Below are 27,887 nucleotides of genomic sequence, written 5' to 3'. Positions count from 1 at the left end.
GCATGTCTGAGTAATTTTATTTTTTCGGATCGGGCAGAAGTGAAGATTGAATTTACAGTACGTAAGGTACTCTCTTATAGAGTAGGTACAGAATTATTTCAACATGAGTTACTGATACGAAGGACAAAACTGGTAATTGGAATTACATACATTAGAACTGAAGCCTGTATCGAAATGAACGGCCACCATTTTCAAAAATGTGTTTAAATATCCATATTATGATTATTTTTCAATTTAACTTCATTCTCTATATTGTACGCTAATGTGCTGTAGACAGTATAATATACACTGCATAATGAATACGTCCACATGGACAGCTCAGTTCGACAGTAAAAACACTTATTGTTAATACTGTACTGTATTTTGATTAAACAAAAACCTAATGAAAATTATCAAACTCAAAATCGCGATATTTCCTAGTTTACGTAAATGGATGAACTACTTTTCTTCCCTCCTATACCTAATAAAGTGATTTGTTTGTATATTACGCCAGTATCATCGAACTCCAGTCGTGTAAGGGGGTAGCAAACGGTCTTTCCGGTATAGCCAGGTTAATAGGCTATTAGAAATGTTAGTAAAAATAAAATGATGTCCCTGTATAATGCGTTGGAGACCTATTGCTCAGAAACATAATTTTTGATGTACCGTGCTCTCTGTGAAACCTATTAAAGTGCTGGAAAAGTATTCTAAAAGTTGTCGGTAGATACAGACATAACATACCGGTGTAGTGGAGTGCTATCAGTTGATCATGACACTTTCTGCTCTACATAAAAACCAGATAGGCTATTAGTGGATGTGCATTTCCCATTTAAAAATACTAGTATAGGTTTTCAGAATAAATTTCATTCTGAAAATTGCTCGGTGTTAATTTGGTATTTTGAGTTTTCATAATAAGCGTGTCTATTTTTTAGATATCAGATTTAAAATAGTTTAAATTAATAGGAATTTATTATTTGGAATAATTTGATTTTCTTAAGTTTTCATTGCAGAGATCACGGCAGTAGCAGCAATATGGGGTGGTCAGATCGGACCATGCTATTGTACGCAGAAATCATATGGATTATAATCCAGTTACACACAGGTAAAATTACACAGATCGTACAATGTGTGTTACTACAAAACTAAAGCAGTGCTTACAGCGATAGAATGAATTGAAGGATTATTTCGGACATTTTTAGTTCATATTTTATTATTAGAGTTAAGCTGTTTAATATAATTTTTATAATTTTAATTATTTCTGTGTTTGTTTAAAAGTATAAATTTAAGTCCGTTAAAATTTTATTTTCTTGATTTTTAATTTCGACCCTCCCAAATACTAACACTAACTCAATTTTTTATGATTTTGAGTTATGCTAGTTGATAGTCTTAAATTGTTTCTTTTTCTTCCAGTACTATCATTGTAGCTCCCAATAGTATGTAAAATCTTATTGTTACTATCTGTATACACTGATTTACACGATCATTTTAAAACTTCATTTGCTTCTCCTGAAAAATGGAAGAAAGTGAGTTACAATGTTAATACTTGTGAGGGTCGATTTGTTACCAAGTACTTGACTGCAATTTTTTAGTAATAATTGATAAAACCAGTAATTACTATTATCTTAAAATATTTTCATTAAATATTTAAAAATAGGCAAAGATAATATTTTATTGCCGATTGTCTGTACAAGGTGTATGATTTAAGCAGTTAATTTTTGTGTAAGCAGCCCAAACATCAGTCCAGATATGTGGAAGGTATTTAATGGTTCCACAGGCCGACAGTCACGAGAATTATACAAATCTGGCTTTCAGGTAGTAGCTCCCTGTAAAGCAGGTTTGAATAATTTCGAGGAAAAATTGTTCCGGGGCCAGGTATCGATCCCGGGAAAAATTGTGACAGTGTCGTGTAAAGTTCCTGGGGTAGCTCAGTCGGAAGAGCATTCGCGCGCTAAGCGAAGGGTCCCGGGATCGATACCCGGCCCCGGAACAAACTTTTTCTTGAAATTATTCAGTCACGGGAATGTTACAAATTTTAGTTTTCGTATGATAATTTTATCTTAAACATGTACAGTCGATCTTTTGTTACTTGTTCACTTTCTTTCGGCTTTCCAGCGTTTCTAAGTCGCGTTTTTCATTGGATAGTGTTCTATCGAGTCACTTGCTCTTCTCATTTCTTAATACGCAAGTTATCTCCAATCCCTCAAGAGATCCGCGTATTAAAAATTGTTTCGTATGAATCGTATGCATCGTATGAATCAATATATTAATCAGTCAATCGTTTATATCTATCTATTATTTTAGCTGTTTCAATCATTATTAAAACTAAAATACAAATGACGAAAAGCGTCTATACCTAGTCGTGTTGTGCGTGATGCCTAAAACCATTTATAAACAGCTTGAGTCACATTCTGTACAGGAGGGACCCTTAAACTACCGCTATCCTGGCCTCATGGCTCATAATGGGATGACTTTTTATTTTTATTGTCGAGTGATGGGTTATATTTTTTAGAAAGGGTGTAAATTATAAACTGTTTTTTTTTCACAACATCGTAGAAAGGAATTGGCTATCAATTTTACATGAGGAATATCTTGAAACAACCCGCCAAATTTTAATAATAGCTTACGTCAGAATAACATGTGTCAAGCAGTCTTAACTCTCGTGACGAATAATTTTGGCGTCCGTTGCGTAAATGGAAGACTTTTGCTGGCTCTTACCTCGAAAATGTTCTTGAATTTTGACGGAATTGATAATTTTAGAGCAAATGCTGGGTAACTTTCAAAGCTGCATCATGGACAGATTTCGCTGGCATTATCACCATCTCACTCAGACGCCAGATCACCATAGCAGTCGAGATCCTAAAATACAATTAAAAATATTACCGAAACTTGCTCGGCTTTGTTTACTGCATAGGCTAAATCCATTGTAGAAATCAGTGTTGCCAATTCAGCGGTTTTTCCGCTAGATCTGGCGGTTTTCAGTATTAATTTAGCGGGTACAAACTTAGGAAACTTGTGTTGCTAATATAGGGATTTAGCAGGTAAATAATCTCATTTTACATTGACAATACAGCAATTTAGCGGTTTCTGCAGGTTTCACAGCGGGTTTTTAAGAATCGAGTTGGCTACACTGGTAGAAATTGAGTAGGTATTCATTTTACCTAGAAGAGACGTGAGACTTGTTAATGTGCTCGTGCCAACAATGTTCAGGCATTCAGAAAAAAGTAAACAAAAGAAGAGCAGGATATGAACGGTACTAATGAAAACATGCTTCCAAGTGACCTCGAAGAACTTGGAGACAAATGAAAGGGCAACACAAAGGAGCTGTAGAATTTTTTTTTTTTTTTTTACACATAAGAGGCCTACATAGCAATTTCTGAAAGTTTAAAAATATTTTTTACGATTCAGACAAATCAACTTTCACATTTTCGTACTACATTTTAGTTAAATCTTGCTCCAATTTTGAACTCCTTTGTCTTACAAAATTTACTTGAACGCGATCTTCCACTCTCCCAAATAATTGACAAAGCCACACAATACTATCTTGTGTCAATGTGCAACATTTTCATAAATAAGACTGTTTCTGTAAATGTAATTAATTTCCGTTTGTGTCTTGGAATAAAATTACAAGCTGTAATTGACGTTCCTATGTGGTACAAATAAGCAAATACACAAGGCGTTCATATAGCTGTACAGCCTCACACGCACTTTGTGTGATTACTGTTTGATATTGAACTTTTTTCTTTCCAGTTCAAGGGGCAAGTTCCTGCCCATCAGGTTTCTTTACCTGTCATAATGGGGAGTGCATTAATGACGATAAGCATTGTGATGGCACTAGCGACTGCAAGGACGGTTCTGATGAGTTCGACTGTGGTAAGAATTGTTGGATATGGACACTAAAAGTAATATGGTACACAATTAAAATAAAAATGTTGCAGGATTTATATTAATTTCTTATTAAAAAGTATATAGCCTAGCTAAATAAAAAAATATACAAATACTGACATTTCATTGTGCTTATGCAGGTACAGTACCAGAAAAAAGCAATTGCCCCGCTCTTGGAGATCGTTTCATAGCGCGATTCATACGATAACGTTCGTTAGGAGCTTGACACGCCCTCAGAAGCGCAGGCTTTCGTTTAGTCTCGTGCAGAAGCGAGCGGGTTCGAGCCTCATCCCAGTGTTTTTTTTTATTTCCTGAATGACGTTAAAATGGAGTTTGTTTTGGGACCAATGTTCGTTTAACAAAGTGGAATAATTACTGCCTTAGGTTATTAGGCTTGACCTTACAGTAATATTACAAGGGTTAGCGGTAGAAAATTCAACTGCATTTTTTTCACCACTTCCGGATACATATTGTTCAGGTTTCGGGACGCAGCTATTACCTGTTCCCCTCCGAATGTTAATAGCCTCACGAAGGTCAACATTATTTTACTGAAAGATTTTACAGAAAATCCATTTTATTCGCATCTTCTCAAGCGTTTCAGAACTGGTTGGTTATGACAACTCAAAATAGAACGAACGTCATTAACCCATTAGCGACAGCTTGTATGTCTGCTCTAGATCTGAGCATGGGCAGTCTTTTGTATCAGAGACTTGGAATATTAAAGTGGTCCATTACTTTTTTCTGGTATCGTATATTTGTGATCGTAGATGTATTTGAGCATATTTAAATGAAAAACTGTTAAATTGAATTTGGGGCAGCCTTTCATTTCTGAGCTATTGTCAAGGGACGTTTGTAACGGGAAGGTATAAAATGAGAAGCAAGATGCACAGTAGTGGCAAAAAAAAAAAAACCGGACCGACCCTTGTAGCTGATTTCAGAGCCTTGTTCACTCCAGAGCACAATAGACTGGTAACTAAGACTTTCGTGGTTCGAATCCTGCCTGGGAAGGAAGCTTTATTTTGTTCATATTCCCGATACTTTTACTTTAGCTATTATAATACACGTACATGTATACTGCAGTGAAGTCTTTAATTTTCTTCAGGATTTTTAGTGACAGAATTTAATGTAGCCAAATACCTTATTATAAGGTAACCATACCATGGTATGTCAAATTGTTTGAGATCGTAAAATTTAATGTAAATTTTCAGACATGATTCTCTGCAAAGAACCACACTGGTTTCGTTGTCACAATGGCCGATGTACGAGCAAGAGTTTCCACTGTGATGGTGTGGACGATTGTGGTGACTGGTCTGACGAAGAGGACTGTTATGAGATGGTACGAGTAAGTCTTGGATAACTTGAAAGCTTCAGACTGCATTGACCTCATTTATATTAAAAAATCTATTTGAAAATTGTTTTTGAAAATAAAAAATGTCAACTGTTATTGAAATGTACCGGAAATCTTTATGGGTTTAGATGTTGCTTTTTTTCCGTAGCTTCAAGAAAACTTGTGCGCTTCTTAAAATATTATGTTCTTTTCTGAGGACAAAAGCAATACTGTTACTCTTGAACGTTTTTTACTAACCTTGTTTGAATATCTAAACTAAAAGCTACTAAAATGTTACTTAAATATAGCACGTTGTTCACTTTGAGCCGCCACAACTCCTGGTTTTATTTAAACACTAGCTGTACCCGAGCACTCCGCTGCACCTGTTAGAAATAAATATAAAGTAATTACATAATTAAAATAAGACGTTTGATCCAGGCAACATTCGTGTTTGATAGAAGGATAAATTGTTTAATATGTTACTTAATTTAAATTGTATTTAAATAATTAAAATGTGATCATTTTGGTCCAGAGACACTCATTTGGTGCAATGGCAATTCCTTTAACATGTTTCTTAATTGTTATTACATGCAACCATAGTTTAATGAAGATTGAAATATTTAGTTTTAATGTGTATACTTCATATTACTTGCTATATGTTTCAGAAGTTACTGTAATAACTTTGTAGAATTATGTCCATCTAGAGAAATACACTTTCCAATGGTGAAATAATAATTAAACAATTAATTAGCTTCCGATATTACTTCATACAAACACAGAAACATTCTCTTAGGCTATGTTTAATAGCTTTCGATTGTTGTTGTCCTTATAGACGAAGTCATTTCTTTTTATTTCTGTACAGCGCCTTAGATGGCATTGTTATTGTAATTTTAAAACTCATTTATCTCACTAAATATCAGTCCTATCAAAATTTTTATAGAATAAAACTTATCGGAAATTATTTTTAAAGAAACTTTTGTAATGAAATATTTTTCATGAAAATCGATAATAAGCGAGATATTTCGATTTAAGTCAGGCCCCCTTATAAACCCCCTTAAAAAAAATATTTTGAATGCCATATAGCCTAAAATCTAAGTTACAACGAACTTAATTTATATCCCAATTTTCATATAAATTGGTTCAGCCATTATCGCGTGAAAAGGTAACAAACATCCAGACAGACAAACAAAAATTTCAAAAAAGTGATTTTCGGATCCAGGATGGTTAATTATACATGTTAACACCAATTATTTTTGGAAAATCGAAAATTGCCAGAAAATTTTTGGCTACAGATTTATTATTAGTATAGATGAATGAAAGTCTTCACCTGAAGTTTCACTGCTTTCGATAATCATTTCATAAGACTTGGCAATTTACCACATTCATAATTAAAACTGGTATATGTTTAACGATGTATTGTATGTACGCATCATGTAAACGTGCATTGTTTGAACCTATCGTTCATATTATTTTCGCTTATATTTTATTACCTACTAATTACAAGGTTTAATTTCGAGAAATGTAATTATTGCCGATACTGGTATGTAATTGTAATAATTTCACCAACAGTATACTACACCGTACAAAGATAGTCAGCTTTGTATTATAACTAGAATATTACGCAACAATGAACAGGATTTGAACTTGGAAATTACAGGAATCTAAACCTGCAAATTGTACAGCTGACGAGTGGCGCTGCGTGGACAATAACTGCATCTTCGTGGACTGGGTGTGCGATGGCAAGCAAGACTGCATGGATGGAAGTGACGAGCTGCAGGGATGTTCCCATAAAGTGAGTGGATGTATTTTATAATCGGTGTGACTTGTAGTCGAGGAATGCATTCAAATGAAGACGTTCATTAAAATAAGGTATTGGGAAGTTGAATGTGGCAGACCAGTGGATCCATTCTTAACAAGGTGGTCTCGTAATCTCGTATAGATACAATTTTAGTACGTTACTGGTGACATGCTAATCCCCGCCGTTTATGCTGGTTCACTAGATAGATTAAGCTAATCATTGTAGCAAGAGTAGCTTCCCACTTCCTTACTATGCTAGTGGACAAACAATTTTCATGGGAACTTCTCAGCCATGTAGACTTAAACTAGCAAGCATTGTTTGCTGGCCAAAACCATAAGACTGAACCACACGACAATGATACAAGGCAATTCTGTAGTTAACACAATTGAATATTCATTTTTGGTGTTAAGTAATTGGTCTACATCATTCAAAACAAATTTGAATTTAAATGTGTAAGACAAATATTCGACAATATACCAATATTAAAGAAAATGTCTGATATAGATCTGAAATTTATATATCCTTTGACAATGAAAATGGTCGCTCTCCTGTAGCGTGAATTTCTGTCATTCGCATTTACATGGGAAAACGTTAAGCATAATGTCCGTGGATGAATTGAAGTTGTAGCAGCGATGTATCTGTATTTTACGAAACAACATATTCCTATGAAGTTTCTATGGCTTAGTGATACAGCTTTTTCTTCTCATTACAAAGACTCTATGTAAAATGGACATGTTCAGTAAACTGTCGGAAGACAGGTTTGAACCTCAAGTGATACCAACAAGGCACCATTTGAGACCACTAAGCCAGGAGATAATGGGGTAGGATGGCCAATTCCTTTTCTCCTCCAATAGTTTCCGAGCTATTTCGAGGTGGGATTTACAGAGGTGTGAAAATTATTAGAATAATCTTAATTTTAAAGGTTTTTTAATAGTTCCTTCACAAATATTAATTGAATTGATGAATATTGGTATATAATATTACTATACTGATGTAGGATATATTTACTACTAACAATGCCGGAAAGCATTGTTGTACATTGGTATTTTTCTTATTTTACAAATGTTATGGGATTCAGAAATTATTATATTATGTTGGCGGAATTGGAAACATAAAAAATTATATGCACAAAACAGATGTATACGTTCATTTGAACCTTCACAACAATGTAAACGGAAAGAACAATAGTAATAATATATACCAATATTCATCAATTCAATGAATATTTGTGAAGGAACTATTAAAAAACCTTTACAATTAAAATTATTCTAATAATTTTCACACCTCTGTAGTCTCTGGACAGCGACGAATTTGTGTCAAAGGGTGTACATTGTTAAAGTGAAGCTTTAATATCAATAGAATGATGTAGAAATATGGCAAACATAAATACAATTATTAAATACTAAGTAATGGTAAGTTGACAAAAGTAGTTTCTTTTTGTACCATAGAGAAATAAGTTTAAATTAAATGTTACTGTAAACAATTTTGAATTGTTTAAAATTGCAGTAAAATTAACACACAAGAATAGTGGCGAGATAGCAAATGTCGGCAGTTGCCCCTCATGTGGAGTTTACTCTTAAATGGTCTGAGTGACTAAAAACAATTCTTACCATCTCCTAATTGTTCAAATTTTTGTCATCTTCTCTGTAATATAGATAAAATCAAATTTCATTCGTAATTGGATAAGAAAAATAAATCTTGTGGAATGAATTAGTAGGAACTGAAGAAAAACCGACAAACAGGCACACATTTTTAGGCATCATAGTTAAAATAAACTTGACATGAACTAATGCCATTGATAAATCTGTGTAGTAAAGTCTGTGAAACAATTAAAATACCGGTATTGAAAACAAATTGCAAGACATATTCGGACTTCAGTAACTTATATTATTTATTTATTTATTTAATCCACTCAACAATGTAATTACAGAGTAGAGAAAAGTGAAAATAACAGTAGTAATACATATAATAATGGTAATTTAAACTAAAACTTAGTTACAATCCAATACTACTCAACAAATGATGTGAAGCAAATATTAGGCTTACACGTAAATCTCGGTAAACAAAAAACAAAAGTATTTACAGTATAAAGAAAACTTTAATTATATTAAAGCAATAGAGCAAGTGATGAAATGCAAATAACTAGTCGCAGATTAATAACAATAATACAATAACTCATGAGGGACTAGACCTACGTTAAGTCAGAATTAGGAGTGAGTTAGTAATGGTAATTGATATGAAATAATTTAAGAAAGAAGACGAAAAATACAATATGCAAACCAGTTAAGACCTATTTATTAGCAAAATACTTGTGGAGTGTTTTGAACACTACCGGTATTTATTTCTCAAGAGTGTGGCTCTATCCTGAAAGATGTCAATATTGCTCAGTTTATTATAGAAGGAACAGATTCTAAGAAGTGGAGAGTACTTATAATAACATGTCCTAGCTTAGTTTAAATTAAATGTTTTACTGGTCCTACAGTTCTCTTGCTACATGTATTGCTATCCTGGACAGTAGAAGACTATTTACAGAACTTGTCAATAAATTATGGAGCCATTATATATCAATATTATTTCTTGTGTGTTGCAAACTTTCAAAATTAGAGACAAAAGAGATGAGTACGAGATACTACTTTCATTATTCCAGGAGGGATAGTAACCAAATGATTTAAGAAACAAAAATCTAATGAATATTTTTTTGAACTCTCAATTTTGTTAATATATTTAATTTGATAGGGGTTCCATACAGTACTACAATATTCAAGTTTTGATCTAATGAAAAAAATAGAATTTTTAAACTATCTTGAAGAGAATTTTGTTCTATGTCCATAGATAAATCCTAGAAGTTCCAGACTGAGACAAAAGTTCAAGTATATGGATTATGGTACTACCTACGCCACTTTTTTTTTTTCCTGTGAATGAGGAACCTGAGGGCTAGCATCACAACCTGAGGTGCTCAATGTTGGTTCAGCTATGTAGGCTCAAGGTCCAGTGAACTCTTGCTAAGGAGCCATTTCGTCCTCCAAATAGCATAATACGTCTCCTCAAACTTGGCCAGCTCTACAGTTTTGCTACATATTATTGAAATTGAGTGTTATTGTGGAATGCAGAAAATGGGAACACCCAGAAAAAAAAAAACCTCGGGAGCCTTGGCTTTGTTCAGTTACCAGGATTTGAACCTGGATCTGCAGTAACTGAATGCCAGTGCTGTCAGCTGAGCTTTAAAGCTTACCCTCACTTACTATATGGCATTGAAATCCGGGATTGTGCTGAAAAAAATGGACAAATTTCTTACAAAAGTTAGGATAGTAAAAAAAAAAGTGTAACCAATGGAGTTGAGTAGACAAGCCTTCATAAAATATTTTTGTGTATTTCCTCTACATTTAAAGAAATACTGTCGAGAGAGGAAGGTGATAAATCATAATATACCAGTATGGTACATGGCTATTGCACTGGAAATAGATTGGGTACAGTACTTTAGTTTTATACTGAAGACAGCTACTGGTTAAGACTTCTGTTGAAGATGGCAATACTGTGTAACAAATTACTCTCAGAACTAAAAAATTTTGAATGAATTAAGTTTGAGGGAATTAAAATCCTATTCAATTAATAAATATATTTATCTATACAATTCATTAAATGTGACCAATGTGTGTGTTGCTTGCATTAAAGATGTTGAATATTTTAAGTTGTACCAGTAAGTCAGTCTTACATTGCATTATGCTTCTGTAAATTTGCAAGATGACCAAGCATACAAATATGTAAAATTAAATTGAGTTTATAAACCAAAGTGAAAGTGTGACTGATACTGGGAGGCGAGGAACTTGAGACAATGAAGGACATTTTCTTCTCATTTTGCATTGTTTTATTATTTATATTTTTCTTATATTTAAGTTGTGTATAGGTCAAGGATGTAAATCTCAGTACCTGTTATTGGAAAATAAATAAGTAGTTTATAATGGTCAATTTGTCTGATGAAATTTGGATTTTTTTTTCCAGATGTCTTGTGAAGATGGATTTGTGTGTGGTAATTACCACTGTATCCCAAACTCGTTTCTCTGTGATGGATTTGATGATTGTGGAGACAACAGTGACGAAAAACTTTGTCGTAAGTTCTGAACGAGCGACTTCTAATGTAGACAAATAAGGCACAGACTTTAAAAGTACTTTATCATATTTTTACTTCAAAAACCTTCCAGGTAATTAGTTCGTCTGTCTTCGCTTCTCTATACATTTTGACAAGAAAATGAAAGCTAAATATGCACTGCTTTGTTTCACAGCAAGCGTTCGTAACGTGCCACCGGAAGACTGCAAGTTAGAGAAGAACTTGTTCCTCTGTGCTGACCGGCAGGAATGTGTCGAAGTGAGGGAGCTGTGCGATGGCACACCGCATTGCTACGATGGTTCAGATGAGGGACCAGCATGCAATGCAAGTGAGTGACCAAATTTTATCATATATGCAGCAATTAATGTTTTTAGGTTTGGAAATCAACAGTACTATTCTCTTATTTCAGGTCGTGCAGCTTGTCCCACTGCTGGATGTAGTCATCAGTGCATTCCGTCTCCTCAGGGTCCGCTCTGTGTTTGCCAAGTTGGATACAAGACTGTAGATAATAAAACTTGCGTTGGTATGTTAAAATGCAATACATCTTGATTACACAACTTTTAACACTGTATCACTTCGGAATATGTATGGTAAGACTTTCCTGTGTTAAATTTCAACGTACCTTGTTTACATGTTTCGATCTATTTATGGGTCATCTTCAGAACTGGTCATTGTTGGTCTTGTCTAAAATTACAAAACACCTCCACATATGCAGAACACATCACAAATGCTGACCACACCCACAGAGACATCAACACAGACATGGAAATACTGCACATCCAACCAAAAAGCCAGAAACTAAACACACCCCAACGAAATTCTCAACACACAACTCAATTTCAAAACACACTCTTTGACTCTGCACTATACCACAGGAACACATCCTCACAGGAAACAGAACAAGTGGCGCCAAGATCAACAACGACCAGTTCTGAAGATGACCCATAAATAGGTCGAAACATGTAAACGAGGTACATTGAAATTTAACACAGGAAAGTCTTACCATACATATTCCGAAATTAAAATGTAAATTTATCGTGTGGAATACTGGTACAGTAGCTATTAGTTGAAAGAAAATTTGACTCTTGGCTTTTATAGTAGAAAATTGTTGCATAAAGGTACAAAATCATAGAGAAAAAGATGTTCACTATTTATACAATACTGATACCTTTTTAATTAGATCTTGGTACCAGTATTGTTTACAGTGACTTGTTCCAGAATTTTAATTTGTGATACAGGCAATTGAAATTCAAAAAAATCATATCGCAAATTCTTAGATTCCCTGCAGATTATGCAGTTTCATTTATACCACTGAGAAGGCCTTAATTAAGGATATGCTAATTTTAAATAAAATCTTTTATTTATAAGTATAATTTTATAGTCCTCTTCTAAAATTTTATTTTGTAATTGATAATCAATGCTGCTTAATTATTACATTTTATTTTTATAACAATATTCATATTGAATTGATTATATTTGTTTGCTATTAATTTCCGAATCCTCGTGGTCATCCTTAATTAAGGGCGGACGAGTTATTTCTCTCTCTCTCTCTCTTTTTATCTTTAAAAAATATAGTTAGCGATTCATAAACCAGTAATTAATAAGTCATTGTTGCAATGAAAATATTCTTGTAATGAAACAGTCGGTTTTGTACCGAAATATCCTAAACTCGAAACATTTTTAACAAAATTTTGGAGTGATGTAAGTTGTGGAAGTGGCACAATATATAGAAATGTCTGCTGATTTGTGACTGGGTAGTAGACTACTGTGTTGGATTCCAACTCGAGTTGGTCTATAATTATACTGATATGAAGGTGTGAAAACTTAAAACATTAATAACGAACCTAAGTTCCGGAAGTATATGAAATAAACTCAATCTGAAGCAAGTTTTCTAAAGTATAAAATCTGCTTTTCATCACTCGGTAACAATTTGCTAGAGGATGTTTTTAAAGAATATCATACTGCAAATGTAAAGACTACAAAAGAACATGTGATACCATAATTAGTGATTGTAGTTGCTAATGATTTGAAAATTCAGCAATGACAATTTATACAATTTCTGTAATTGTATCGTTTGTATTGTATTTATTAACATTCCATGGTATTCATACATTGCTTACAGCTGGAATATGGAACAAGTCAAAAAACTTAATACTGTTATAAAATCTTAATTTATAGTCACAGTTTAGATGAAATATATACAGACGAGATATACAATATAGTCTACTAGTACAACACAAAGTTTTAGTATCAATTTCATGAAGTGTGATTGAATGTCATGAATTCACCTACAGAGTAGAAGGCGTGAGAAATTAGGTACTTCTTTAATTTGGTCCTAAATAATTTATATTTTGAGTTTCATTTTTTATATCGATAGGGAGGCTATTAAAAATTTTTACTGCCATATAACGCACTCCTTTTTGATAGCACGATAGACTTGCCGATGGAGTATGAAAGTCATTTTTTGACGTGTATTTATGCTATGAACTGTTGAATTAGTTACAAAGTTTTCACGATTACATACGAGGAAGATTATTAATAAAAAGATATACTGACAAGCCATGGGCATTATTTGTAGTTTTTTTAAAATAGTCCTACACGATTCCCTAGATTTGGCACCTACTATTATTCTAATTACTCTATTTTTTGTAATAGAAATATACTGTTACTATCTGTGGAATTTCCCCAGAATATTATTCCAAAACTCATTACCGAGTGGAAGTATGCAAAGTATATTGTTTTTAAGGTATTGATATTTGAAGTGAAATTATAAAATTTGGTTCATAAGTGGAATATTCTCTTTCTAGATGTTGATGAATGCATGGAGTACGGAATCTGTGATCAAAGATGTCGAAATCTGCAAGGAAGCTACAGTTGCTATTGTGACGAAGGCTATGAAGTTGGATCAGACAAGCGCTCTTGCAAGGCCACAGGTTCGTCAAAAATATAAAACTAATTTGCTGTTTTATCAAGTAACATACAGGTACCAATAATAGCACCAAAGAATTCAAAGTAACTTGTTTAAATTTTTTGTTGTGGAATGTGAAAAATTCATTACATGATATGTAATCAATCCTACATAGGTCCAGATGCTCTGATGCTGTTCTCTTCTACCAAAGAGATTAGAGGTCTCTACGTCCATAAAGACTTCTACTACGTGGTTGCTCAAAGTTTGGAACGCGCAGTGGGCATTTCTTATGATGGGAACCACGTTTACTGGACAGAATTAATGCTGGGAGAGGAGGCAATCGTTCGTAGCAAGGATGATGGAAGTCATATTGAAGCAGTAGTTACTGCAGGTAATTGAAGCTTCGTCAAACTCTTTAAGGTTTAATAAATAGGTTAAATGTTAATGTTAAAGTACACTACATTTCAAAACAAGGAGGTTGGATTTACTGGAAACACTGAACAATTGGTTCTAAGATGAATGCACTTATTAAACCTAAATTTCCTGTGATGAAATTGTTGCTGGTTGTTGTAATAAACTTAAAACTGAACTATTAAAATGTTTTCTAAAATTATGGTAGCTGTGGAATTTAACAAGTTAAGCATATGTTCGAACAGCTCTCCCTGCAGTGAAAAAATTTGTAGGTGGGTGAGAATTTTTTTTTTATTGTAATTTGTAACTGTTATCGACTACAAAAATCTTCTGATAGTTGAATATAAACTAAGGTTACAGTACCAGAAGTCCCTGTTTCCCGGGAACAGATCTCGAATTTTTTTTGTCCCTGGAATATCCCCGGATTTAATAATTTGTTCCCAAATATTTCCGTATTTGCAGTGTTTATTATTACAATTTAATGAAAATGCTATTGAATATCTCTGTGCCTGGTGAATTCATTCACAAGATAACTACAGAATGTATATTGCTGAGTTCTCCTCTAAAAAGAAAAATATTTGATGAGAAAGATTCAAAATGGACTATCATTTTCGTTCAAATGTAGGTAGTCTTCACCTGAGGAATGTTATTTTTCCCGAAATCACACTTCTTCAAGTAAGAAATTTTGACAAAAATCAAAGTGGAATGAAGAAAATGTCACACTGCTGAAAATGGAGCTAAATTTTGAACATTTTCTGACAAAATAATTTCCTGTGCACAACAGTGTAATCACAGTCTAGATGAAATACATACAGACGAGATTTACAATATAGTCTACTAGTACAACACAAAGTTTTAGTACCAATTTCATGAAGCGTTATTGAATGTCATGAATTCACCTACAGAATAGAAGGTGTGAGAAATTAGGTACCGTAAAGTGGGGTGACTTTGAATGCTGAGGTGACTTTGAACAGTAATTTAGCGCCTTTCTAAATTAAATGCTGTACCCAATTGCGAAAAAACTGTTTAAGTTGTCAATAAATTAGTTCAGTTTTTTTCGCAATTGGGTACAGCATTTAATTTAGAAAGGCGCTACATTACTGTTCAGTCACCTCGGCGTTCAGTCACCCCACTTTACGGCTTCATTAATTTGGCCCTAAATAATCTTTTTTGAGTTTCATTTTTTATATCGATAGGGAGGCTATTAAAAATTTTTACTGCCATATAACGCACTCCTTTTTGATAGCACGATAGACTTGCCGATGGAGTATGAAAGTCATTTTTTGACGTGTATTTATGCTATGAACTGTTGAATTAGTTACAAAGTTTTCACGATTACATACGAGGAAGACTATTAATGAAAAGATATACTGACAAGCCATGGGCATTATTTGTAGTTTTTTGAAAATAGTCCTACAAGATTCCCTAGATTTGGCACCTACTATTATTCTAATTACTCTTTTTTGTAATAGGAATATACTGTTACTATCTGTGGAATTTCCCCAGAATATTATTCCAAAACTCATTACCGAGTGGAAGTATGCAAAGTATATTGTTTTTAAGGTATTGATATTTACTATCTTTTGCATAGATCTACTAGCAAAACAAGCTGAATTTAGTTTGGGGGTAATTTCTTTAATATGATTTTCCAATTTAACACATTATCGATTTTTAAGCAAAGAAATTTGGTTGTTTCTAATTGAATGTCAGACAGAAAGGAACTGCATAAAATAGTGTGATATTGGCTGTTTTCAAATTAGGCCATTATAACTACCAGATCTATGCTTTTGAATATTTAAACTTGAGTTCAACTATATTGAAGGTGTAGGATTTGGTGGGACAAAATTTTGGTTGTTGGGGGTGAATATTCTAGCTGAGAATCAAGCTATAACATTTATAATCTATTATAATATTTGTAATACACTTAATTAAGTGGTGGGTAGGCCTGTTTAAATGATCTTGGGTGCATTTAAAGTGGTTAACACTAAATGTGCAGTATAATAATGTACTTAATTTGTAGGAGTGTACCAACCTGAAGATCTGGCGGTGGACTGGATTACTGGAAACATCTACTTCACAGACATGGAAGCACAGCACATTGGAGTGTGTGTGAATAATGGTTCGAGTTGTGCAGTTCTGGTAAACGAAGATATTGATAAACCACGTGCTATTGCTCTGATGCCATTGGAAGGGTAAGTTGAAATGTTGTGATAAATGGAAATTACACAAATTAACACATTTGTTTATTTATTTATTATTTTGCTAATAATTGTAACATAAAATACTGGGTGTTCATTTCAAAGTGTCATGACGTCACTGTTGTTGGGTCACTGATTTGAAGAGAGTTTCAGCTTATGTCAGAGAAGTTGCCTATTATTTAAGGCGTTCTTCAATCTGAACTTGAGAACGTGTACGGTAGAACTTGATCATAGCAACAGATGGCGGTCTGTACGGTCTGTGTGCTACCATAACCTCTTTCGAACTGTGTTTTGCACTGGCAAGTCGTACGCAGGGTATTTATCATCGGTTGTGTACGGTAACATTCCACAACACAAATCAAATGCTCTGTCCATGTTGACCGTCGAAGTTAGTCAACAAATACGTAAGTAATCATATTAACCCTCTCCCCATATCCCAACAGTACGTATTTCCAAACAGTTCACATTCCTGCCACTACCGGCATTACCGTATGTATCGGTATGTACGCTTCAGAATGAATGCTGTACTTGCTAGGCAACTTCTCTGCCTCATAGGTTATACACCTTTGCGGAAGTGTAGGAAGACTGAATTCTCTAGGCTCATCGGCTAGCCACATGACGGTATACAGCGAGCCATGACACACTTTGAACTGAACACCCAGTATAAAATATACAGAGAAACTTTAGCTCGCCCCTGAAAGAGTAGAACTGGTGCTCAGGGGCGGATTCCTGAATTGAAATTAATAATTATACAATATAATTATAATTAATAATTATACAATAAAATTTGCAATTATAGTATATAAATTTAAATTTACAATTTTTCAATTTTTATAAAATCCATACATAACTTTTTAAATTTAATACTAGAACTATTCGAATTGACAAGATTAGGATATTTAAATATAAATTGGTTATATATTCTTGGACCTAAATTACTACTATGATTAAATACTGTAACAGTTTTGCATTTTGGTTCAAACAATCTTAAAGAATTCATACCTTTTGTTTCAGAACTATGAGAATACAATTCAAAATTATTTCGATTTTTATGTATGAATTTTATTAATACAATATAATAAATTTGTCTTACGATAAGTACATTAAAGTCTAGAAACAAATTTTGAGATGGAAAATCAATAGGTTTATGAAGACATATTTTATTTTCTTCTGTAATAAATAAAGTGGATTAAAATTGGATTTAAATGAGTTACCCCATCCTATAATTGCATACATAGTTACCGATTGAAATAAAGTTAAATATATTGTGCGTATTAAACATATTGACAAGTAATTCCTGAACTGTCTCAACTGACTGAACATTCTTGTTCTTCAGATTGATGTTCTGGTCTGACTGGGGTGAAAGGCCTCTGATTGCTAGAGCGGGAATGGATGGATCACAGCCGGAAGTATTTGTATCCACTGATCTACGCTTTCCTAATGGCCTTACAATTGATTACCACAACTCACGCCTTTACTGGGTGGATGCTAAACTGCTCGTCATTGAGTCTATCAAACTGGATGGTTCTGATAGAAGGGTAATGCATCACGCTATTGTCAAATTGTCCTTATGTTCTGGAATAATCTTTCTGAATTTTAGTTGAAAGTACTTCAATAGAAAGAGCAAAAGTGCCGCAATAATTGATACTGGTATTTTGTTTTGAAGGTTGTTCTCAAGGACGTTGTGAAACATCCATACGCAATTGCAGTTTTCGAAGACACACTGTATTGGTCAGATTGGCATGGCCGTGATATTCAAGCTTGCAACAAGTTCACAGGAAAGGATCATCGAATAATAATACGTGAGAAAAGTAAAGGAGACTTTATCTATGGTGTTCACATTTATCATCCATCCATGATGAAATTGGTAAGAGATCGGAATTTATTTCTGCACAGAATTAATTTCATAAATTAAACGGTGTATTGAATGTTAATTAGTCGATTCACTCTTACTACAAACATGCAGGAAGTTAATTGGGTGGCAGGTTTGTTTGTAAGGCTGAGCACTGGACATGTTAATTGACTCTTCACAGCTGGTTTTGACTTAATGGATAAAATTTTTCATTTGTATATAGCTACTTTACAGACTCGCACAAAATTTGGCCCACATATTTTCCAAATTCCAGTTATGAGCATGAGTATGTTTCTGGGTCTATACTAGCACATCAGCATGACAATTAAATGGACGACTTTCTACTCAGCGAAATTATAAATTGACTGTTACAATAATTATAGGGCTATGAAATGCTGTAGATATTCGTAAAATTTTCTTGTGTTGTATTGTACAGGGTCTTCCCATAAGCGTGTCCTACTTTTAACATATAACAGATCCACATCTGTGGAGTAATGGTTAGTGCGTCTGGCCGCAAAACCAGGTGACCCGGGTTCGATTCCCGGTCGGGACAAGTTACCTGGTTGTGGTTTTTTCCGGGGTTTTCACTCAACCCAATATGAGCAAATGCTGGGTAACTTTCTGTGCTGGACCCCGGACTCATTTCACCATTCAGATGCTAAATGACCTAAGATGTTGATAAAGTGTCATAAAATAACCTACTAAAATAATAATAATAATAATAATAATAATAATAATAATAATAATAATAATAATAATAATAATAATAAAAAAACATAACTGCAATGTTTATGAAGCTAGAAGCCTAACAGTCGTATTTTTCCCCATGGTTACAGTTGCTGAGTCATGGAATGTTACACCATTCCACAATGCGTAGAAATCATTAAAATTTATTGTTAAAAGAAGTCAACCATTCGCCAATAATAAATAGTAAACTGCGCCCCCCATTGAGGGTAGCCCTTACAGACTCAGTATATCCTCAAAAAAATTATTATACATATGTAAACATATTTATTAAATTATAAAGAAGGGAAACTAAGAAAAGGGTGTGAAAAATTATAATTGCTATTAATATGGCACCATGTGATTAATTAGGATTTGGCAGGATTTTTTTAATACAATTATCACAATGTCATCCCTCAGAGATGTTGGCAGAGCAAACTGCCGTCGAAATTCTTCGAAAAAAGCTGGTATAGTCCCTCGAGCACCTATGAGCAAGCCGAATACCTCAACGTGAATTAAGGCGTATTTCAGCTTGAAATAGTTGACTGTAGGCTCATAGATCGACATGAAGTGTATGGTGTGTGTAAAATACTGAGCTATGATAAAGGATTATTTTTGGCCTCAATTGGAAGGTATAGATCTCGGAAACGTCTCGTTTCAGCTAGATAGCGTTGTGTGTCATATTGCTCACGAAATGGTCCTCCTTTTGAGGGAGAAGTTCAGAGATTTAATTTTGCTTGGTGGTGATGTTAACTGGCACCAGAGATCATGTGATTTAACGCCGCTGGACTACTACTTATGAGGTTATGTTAAATAACTGGTTTATGCCAACAAGCCAGAAACGGTTAATGACCTGAGGAACAATATCACGTGTGTTATTCGTGAAATTGAGCCTGGTTTAGGTTTGTTATAGAAAATTGGAAGACCCGTATATGCACAACCCAATGAAGCTGCGGTGGCCATTTAATGGACGTTCTCTTCCATATGTAATGGCATTAAGTGTGCTTCAAAATAATGCAATTAAATAAATAAACCTGTTCTGCTTATACAATTTATTTCATTGTAAAAATGTGATACTCTTATTGGAAAATCCTTTATATTATGTAGGTCCTACATATTCGTACTAAATTTATCACCACTTCTGACATGCTTACTGATATCACGTTAGTCAATTGAGGAAAAAGGTTTAGATAGCTTTATTCATTTCATAATATTTAGTTGCTTTATAGTATAGAATGAAGAACATGTCAAATTCTTACGTTTGATATATAAAAATGCAAATATGAAATATGTACAGAATTAATACCTTAATAACCGTAACATATTAAGTGCAATATGTTTACCATTTAATAGTATTAAAATATTTATCCAGTACTGTGAAATGTCGAGAATTCATTTACAGAATAAAAAGTGAGATATTAAGTAATTTTTTTTTTAATTTTACCTAAAATAATGCAGGGTTTTGGTTGTGATTATTGTCTTCAGGAAGACAATTGAAATTTTTATTGCCTTGTAATGTACTCTCCTTTGATAGCATGATAAATTTGATGGCATATGAAAATCATTCTTTCTGCGGGTATTTACACTATTCATGGCTGAATTAGTTGGAAATTTTCTTTATTACATAAGAGGAAATTTATTAGAGTATATGTACTGATTTGTTAAGGTCAGAATCTAATTATTTTTAAAATAACCTACACGATTCTCTAGCTTTTGCTGCAACTATTATTCCAATGGCTCTTTTTTTGTACTAAGAATATATTTTTATCTGCAGAATTTTCCCAAAATATTATTCCGTAGGACATAATGGAATGAAGATATGTTCAGAAATTGTTGTAACGACCTAATTGCAAAGCATGCCGAGCTAAGTTTGGGGGTTATTTCTTTAATGATTTTCCAATTTAATGCATTATTAATATGCAAACCAAGAAATTTGGTGTGTCGAAGTCTAATTGTGATTTTTTTTTCTAGGTTACAAACCCATGCCATAATAATTGGTGCAGCGATATTTGTCTTCTGGCACCCAACAAGACTTACACTTATACTTGTGCTTGTCCAGAGAATAAGCAACTTGGAGCAGATAAGCATACGTGTCATGGTGAGTTCAGATTGAAGTATTCCCTGCAATGCAGACCTACTAGAGGCATGTATTTAATCACAAAACTAAGGCAATAGGTCTATTTGATCTTCATGGGATAACAATTAAAATGTTCCTTTATCTTATGTTGTCTCAGTTACATGCAGTTTTTTGGCGTGGAAAACTTGATTTCTTGGACTTCCATCACTTTATCACTAAAGAACTGTTGAGTTATTTAAATAACTATGATACTTCATATTGAACTATGTTGGTATCAGTAGCGGCCTGCAGTTACAAAGATTGGCGGTTCTGAATGAAAAATAGTGTATTTAGCAAACGCATGCTGTTTATTGCATCTAAATCTGATAACTATTGTAATTACAGCGCCTTCTCGAAGTTGACTGTGCACCCAAAATTGTACTCCAGCCATCCGTGCGCTACACCTCTCCCACCTGGTACAACTAGTCACGTAGTGGAGATGTGCCCCACAAGCTTTTCTAGTTTTTAAGTCAGATTAACTAAATCCTTCACTCTGGTGTTTGTCCATGTATTTTCTCCTCTAAACAGAATACACGGGTGGGGAGAAAGCGTTTTCATGAGCACAGCAAAAAACCAATTGTTTCCATTACACATTCCGGTATTAAAATGACTAGCAGGCTACATGGCTTCCTCGACTTTTTCCAGAAATTTCAATATTTAAATTTTGTGTAGGACGTCCTAATTTCTTAAGTTAACATGCAATTTCTCTTAATTTCGAAAATGGTTGATTGATTAGGTTTTCATTTCATTCATTTTTAATATAAAATATTTTCTTAGACACGCTGACTAATCACATCACACCACCCACAGTAGCCTACTATAACACACTGGAACTGTAATGATATACAGAAGTCCAGAAGCCTATGTGTTCTAACGCAGGTCATAAAGAGATGAGGGGGTGTTGGCGGTTCTTTTGTATATTTGGAGAGAGCTGCTTCAGTTGCAGCTCTAATGCAGTCTTATGGGACGGTGAAGAAAACCAGTTTTCTGCTGCCGACTACCCTACGTTGAGCTCCAGGAACTGCCGATCACAGATCCGAAAAGTACACTACAGCTAAAATTCTCGAGCAGTTCAAGGCTCCTACAGACAGTAAAATCTCGAATCGAAGGAGAATGAATTGGAAATACAAATGAAACAATGACCTAAATTATTTTTACATTTTTTATTTTTCAGGTCCATTTAAATGGTGGTTTTGCAGCTCTGCAGTTCTTATTGTAGAGCCGCCCCTGGTTGGTATTCTCTTAATAGATTAATTTCAGTGTGGTGTACATCTTCTGAATTCTTACTCGAAGTGGAAAGCACCAGGTAGTAGGTGTTGGACGTTCTGCAGACGGTTTGGAATGTAGAATTATCCCATACTTGGTGTGGTTGCAACACCTACTATAAATTGTTAGTCTTTGCACATTTCGTATCTGTTTAGAAAAACATCACTCCTCTACCATAGGTTCGTGGAGATGAAAAGCCGTCTCTGAAAACCAGCACTACAAATTTCCAAATGAGTGATGTAATTTCATAATTACCGGTATGGAATCTTACACGTAGGCTACAGAATACTGGTGTAAATATTGTTTACATTAAGTTATCATTTATTCTGTGTATAAACAACAATGTTATATGTTCCATTTTTCGTGTTACCAGTATATAATAAACTTGAAAATGTTCCAGAAATACGGAAGCAAGAATTGGTGGTGGTTGCTGCAGGCCACAAACTTACTGCAGTGGGACATCAATTCCTAGGGAGACAAACTCTCTACGACATGACATTAAAAAATGTCCATACTATTGGTGCTGTGACTTACAACTCACTTACAGGTAAACTAACGAATTAAAATGGACTACATAGTGTGTAGTTTCAATATTTGAACTCACAATTGGTAACAAGTGATAAAAAATCCTACATGCTTGTGTTTCAAGTTGGTTATGGTACACAGTATTTAAGTTTGAGAAATATAACGCATACAATTAATACATCTAGGTACATTATGTACTCAATGCAGGCTCTTGGTGTATTTTTTCGCCAGAGTAGTTACTGAAATAATTCAGATATCAATTCAGTCTTTAGGAATATCTTCACAAAATGTTTTTGAACGAAACCTTAACTAGGTACCTATTAAAATTTAATTTAATTCAATTTATATTAATTCGAAAAGTCTGGATTTTATTTACTAGCACCAAAACGGGAACGGAAGAGTGCTTTTTTTCGCAAATGATTAGACAAGAAAGTGAAACAAATTCACTAAATACACGTTGACTGCCAAGTGTGAACTCTTTCTTTTCCTCTAATTGTGCGATTATTTAAGTCCCATTCAGTTGCTAGCACCAATCTTTTGTGCATTCTCGTCCACTGGCTCTCCACAGCAATTTTGGTCTTCCTTGTTGCCTAGTAACTTACTTCCTGGTTCTGACAAAAGTATCCTTCTCGTTAAGGAATTTTCATTAGCTCTTCCAATGTGCCCTACCCAGCTCGAGCATCCCACTTGTCCGATATTTCTGCCTTTAATAACTGTGACATATTTTGTATATAGTTCAAAGCTATAAATTTTACTAGTTACAATTTTCACACATTACTTAATACTTTAACAATTTTTCAAACTTAAGGAATATATTACTTATGCTAATCGCCAAAGTTCAGGACTCGTGCCTATATTAGAAGTGGCAGTACCTAGACTACAGTACCAAGTACTGCAAAAGAAAACATAAATATGAATGTATGCAAGTGAAGCTGAAATGATTTGCCCCTCATTTATATGCTGATTGGTTTGTTTCAGATCACATCATAATTTTTGATTCTGAACAGCAAAAACTTTTCACCTTGGGTCTTAAAACAATGAAGCTATCACTGCTGTTGTCGCACGTAGGGAAAATTGACGCAATGGATTTCGGTAAGATTACCAGTTCAATTTCTTAATCGTAGAATAAAATACGAATTTTACAGAAGTATGTTTCAGACTTACCTTGATAAGAATTTGAGAAATAAAAAATAAAGTTGGGAAATGTGTAATCAATTCTCCTTGTACAGACTACATAGGAAACAACTTGTATTGGTGCGATGGCGAAAGAGCAACTGTGGAAATCCTGAGTCTGAACACAATGGAGAGAGCGCTACTGATTCACACTCTGGAAGGAGAAATTCCTCTCGATGTGGCTGTCATTCCAGAGGAGGGGTAAGTTTCTGAATTAAATGTTAGTTGTTTTTAGAATACCGGTAATTCAGAACTTGGGCATTACGGATTCGATTAAGTAATATTACTTTCCCTAATAGTTCAACAAAAACTGCAAATTTTTAAAGTACCTTTTTATGTATTTTAAGTATTAATAAATTTCAACTTGATGAGTAAAGTCTCAAATAGAGAAATGTCGTCACTGTAAATGTTTTTATGTACAAATTTCCAGACCAAAATCTTGAGTGAAATTTTTCCATGCATGAAGATTAAGAGCATTAAGATGCTTTACCAAATGTCTAGAAATTGTTGAATTGTACGGTACTATTCAGAGAACCTACTATAGCCACAATTTCGTCAAGTTTATGGCAGGTTTTCTTGCAAATACAGGAAAAGATTGAGAGGTGTAAAATTTTAATACATTTTCAGTTTTGAAAATTTCTTACAGGGAACTTAAAATTAATGTAAAACTTTCGAAATATTTATCTGCATAATAGGCATTTTGTAAAATACTACAGCCCAAGATCTTACTTCAGTAAAGATAAGATTAAACTACTGCGTGTTCAGTTCAAAGTGTCATGGCTCGCTGTATGCCGTCATGTGGCTAGTCGATGTGCCTAGACAATTCAATCTTCCTACACTTCTGCAGAGGCGTATTACCTATGTGCCAGAGAAGTTTCCTAGCAAGTACGGCATTCATTCTGAAGAGTACTTAACGATACTTACGGTAACTCCAGTAGTGGCAGGAATGTGAACTGTTTGGAAACGTGTACTGGGGTGAGTTTTTTCTTACTGTCGGGATATGGGGAGAGGGTTAAGACGATTACTTACGTATTTGTTGACATTAACTTCGACGGTCAACATGGACACGGAGCATTTGATTTGTGTTGTGGAATGTTACCGTACGCAACCGATGATAACAAATACCCTGCATACGACTTGCCGGCGCAAAACTCAGTTCGAAAGAGGTTATGGTAGCACACAGACTGTACAGACCGCCATCTGTTGCTACGACATTCAAGTTATACCGTACACGTTCTCAAGTTCAGATTGAACGCCTTGATTGATAGGCAACTTCTCTGACATAAAAGCTGAAACTCTCTTCAAATTGCTGACTCACAACAGTGACGTCATGACACACTTTGAAATGAACACCCAGTAGTAGATTTTTGTTTAAACTAGCGGTACATAATTGAAAATGCCAGCTGTGATGTCCGCAAATTGACTTCATACATAATTAAAAGAAATGATTTGTTACAGAGTGATGTTCGTGGCATTTTCCCGGCATGTTATTGGTGATGGACCCCACATTGATCGCATGAATATGGATGGCAGAGGAGCACACACACATGTCGTTGAAACAAGTCTGGACGGCCCAATTATTTCACTGTTTTATGACAGTGATTTGCACAGAGTGTTCTGGACTGATCCCAACAACGAGGAAATAGGCAGTGCAGCAGCTGATGGTATGTAACTGACAATTAACATTAATTTTCATTAGGCAAAGCCTACCCTATTACAATCAGGCCAAATCGGTTCAGGAGGTTAAGGCTCCCACCTTTACAATGATTATTAGATGTTAGTTCTATATTTCTGCCTTTACCCCTAAGGAAATGTCCCTGGCACTGTACTCATTGTTGGGGGAGCTGAGTAAAACCCCAGGCTGATAGTGCAGCCAGAAGGATACAGTCAATGGACATAATCCATGACCCCATTGGGAATCGAACCCGCTACCTTCCGGCTTTGCAGCGTTTGTCTGTCCTTTCTTTATTAAATAATTCTGTGCTAGAAAAATTGCTATTGCTGTATCATGTGCAAGATGATTCAAATATGGTTATTGCAGGTGTATTTCCTTGCACATTACTGGATAGATAAAACAAAGTTTCTTGCAAAGTACGGACTGCTTATTAGTCTTAAATTTTCTGTTATTTGTTAAATAAGTACCGGTACTGTAGTTTTAGAAGTATTTGTCAGATTTATAACCAAAATGGGAGGAGTTTCTAAAAGAAAGATTTCATACCTCTGAATTTGATAGAAATGAATAAAAATGTAGCCATAGTGATTCCGAAGACTGAAGATATTTAATGTTGGTATTTATCCAAAACCTCTCATTGGCATATATTTTTCTCAAGATAGGATTGTCACCCATATTAGCATGTTTTCGCTTGATTGTATTGTTTGTGGGGAAAGATAGAGATTGCTCCATTCTCTTGATAACTCCACAGGTATGGATCAACATGTATTCAGAAGTGATGTAGAAGGATCTCCAATTGATATTGCATCTGTGAGCCGAGATATGTTCTGGACTATGTGGGCCCACCCTTACCTGTATTGGGCCAGTAAATTCAACAGTCAAAGTAGAATGAAGAGGTTGTTGCTTGGTGAGTAACTTTTCCTTTTTTCTTTCTTTGTAAGAGTTGTTTCAAGAGTTGGGTACCAGTATTTCAAAGATCAACGGCCAGTATTCAAATTATTTCTTAAATACATCGCTGGTATTTAATGTTCAGACTATAATATTGGTGTTCCCTCAACCAAATCTATAGGCCTGCTGTTTTATTCACTGCTTTGCCTCTGTTGACCAGACTTGATACAGGGCTGCCAGGCGTTTGCTTTAAGCTGACATCAGTATTTTCTAAGATTTGCCAGCTTGTCAGTGCAGATTACCCATTTGTCAGTTTTTTTTCCTCGATGCTGTGCCAGACTCCATTTTGTATCATTCGGTTTATTTCAATTTACATTTGTATATAGACTACAAAATAAAACTGAATTGCATTCCTTAATGGCGATAGACAGAACTCTCTTCCTTCTATGTTGAAGGATTAACTATGACGGAAAGTGTCATGAAAAAATGTTTGATAAAAATATTTTAATAAAGCCAGCCATGCTACTAAATAGTATAGTAAAAGTAATCCATAGTAATCTGGATATATTTTTGTTCTGTTTCACATTTTCAATGCTGAATAATTTATTATTGTATGTATGGCCATGTTTGTCTATGCGGATGACGTGAATATGTTAGGAGAAAATCCACAAACGATTAGGGGAAAACACGGGAATTTTGCTGGAAGCAAGTAAAGAGATAGGTTTGGAAATAAATCCGGAAAGAACAAAGTATATGATCATGTCTCGTGACGAGAATATTGTACGAAATGGAAATATAAAAATTGGAAATTTATCCTTTGAAGAGGTAGAAAAATTCAAATACAGTAACAGGTATAAGTGATACTCGGGAGGAAATTAAACATAGAATAAATACAGGAAATACCTGTTATTCGGTTGAGAAGCTTTTATCATCCAGTCTGCTGTCAAAAAATGTGAAAGTTAGAATTTATGAAACAGTTATGTTACCGGTTGTTCTTTATGGTTGTGAAACTTGGACTCTCGCTTTGAGAGAGGAACATAGGTTATGGGTGTTTGAGAATAAGG

General features: G+C 34.4%; 1 protein-coding gene across 1 annotated transcript in view; it reads left to right on the top strand.

Annotated features, from left to right (window-relative positions):
- yl (Putative vitellogenin receptor yl) overlaps nucleotides 1-27,887 on the top strand; it is a 59,389-nt gene that overhangs the window by 5,916 nt on the left and 25,586 nt on the right. The window contains exons 2-19 of the mRNA XM_069819924.1: nucleotides 990-1,081; nucleotides 3,727-3,849; nucleotides 5,070-5,197; nucleotides 6,846-6,980; nucleotides 10,986-11,094; nucleotides 11,267-11,419; nucleotides 11,501-11,614; nucleotides 13,899-14,024; nucleotides 14,175-14,390; nucleotides 16,431-16,602; nucleotides 17,945-18,146; nucleotides 18,275-18,475; nucleotides 21,155-21,281; nucleotides 22,966-23,112; nucleotides 24,069-24,182; nucleotides 24,320-24,464; nucleotides 25,722-25,927; nucleotides 26,687-26,842. Of these exons, the coding sequence (XP_069676025.1) occupies nucleotides 1,012-1,081; nucleotides 3,727-3,849; nucleotides 5,070-5,197; nucleotides 6,846-6,980; nucleotides 10,986-11,094; nucleotides 11,267-11,419; nucleotides 11,501-11,614; nucleotides 13,899-14,024; nucleotides 14,175-14,390; nucleotides 16,431-16,602; nucleotides 17,945-18,146; nucleotides 18,275-18,475; nucleotides 21,155-21,281; nucleotides 22,966-23,112; nucleotides 24,069-24,182; nucleotides 24,320-24,464; nucleotides 25,722-25,927; nucleotides 26,687-26,842 (2,644 nt within the window). The 5' untranslated portion in view covers nucleotides 990-1,011. The remainder of the gene's footprint in view (nucleotides 1-989; nucleotides 1,082-3,726; nucleotides 3,850-5,069; nucleotides 5,198-6,845; nucleotides 6,981-10,985; nucleotides 11,095-11,266; nucleotides 11,420-11,500; nucleotides 11,615-13,898; nucleotides 14,025-14,174; nucleotides 14,391-16,430; nucleotides 16,603-17,944; nucleotides 18,147-18,274; nucleotides 18,476-21,154; nucleotides 21,282-22,965; nucleotides 23,113-24,068; nucleotides 24,183-24,319; nucleotides 24,465-25,721; nucleotides 25,928-26,686; nucleotides 26,843-27,887) is intronic.

This window comes from Periplaneta americana, chromosome 3 (assembly GCF_040183065.1).
Source record: "Periplaneta americana isolate PAMFEO1 chromosome 3, P.americana_PAMFEO1_priV1, whole genome shotgun sequence".
NCBI classification, from domain to species: Eukaryota; Metazoa; Arthropoda; class Insecta; order Blattodea; family Blattidae; genus Periplaneta; species Periplaneta americana.
This window is presented reverse-complemented; position numbering and strand designations above follow the sequence as displayed.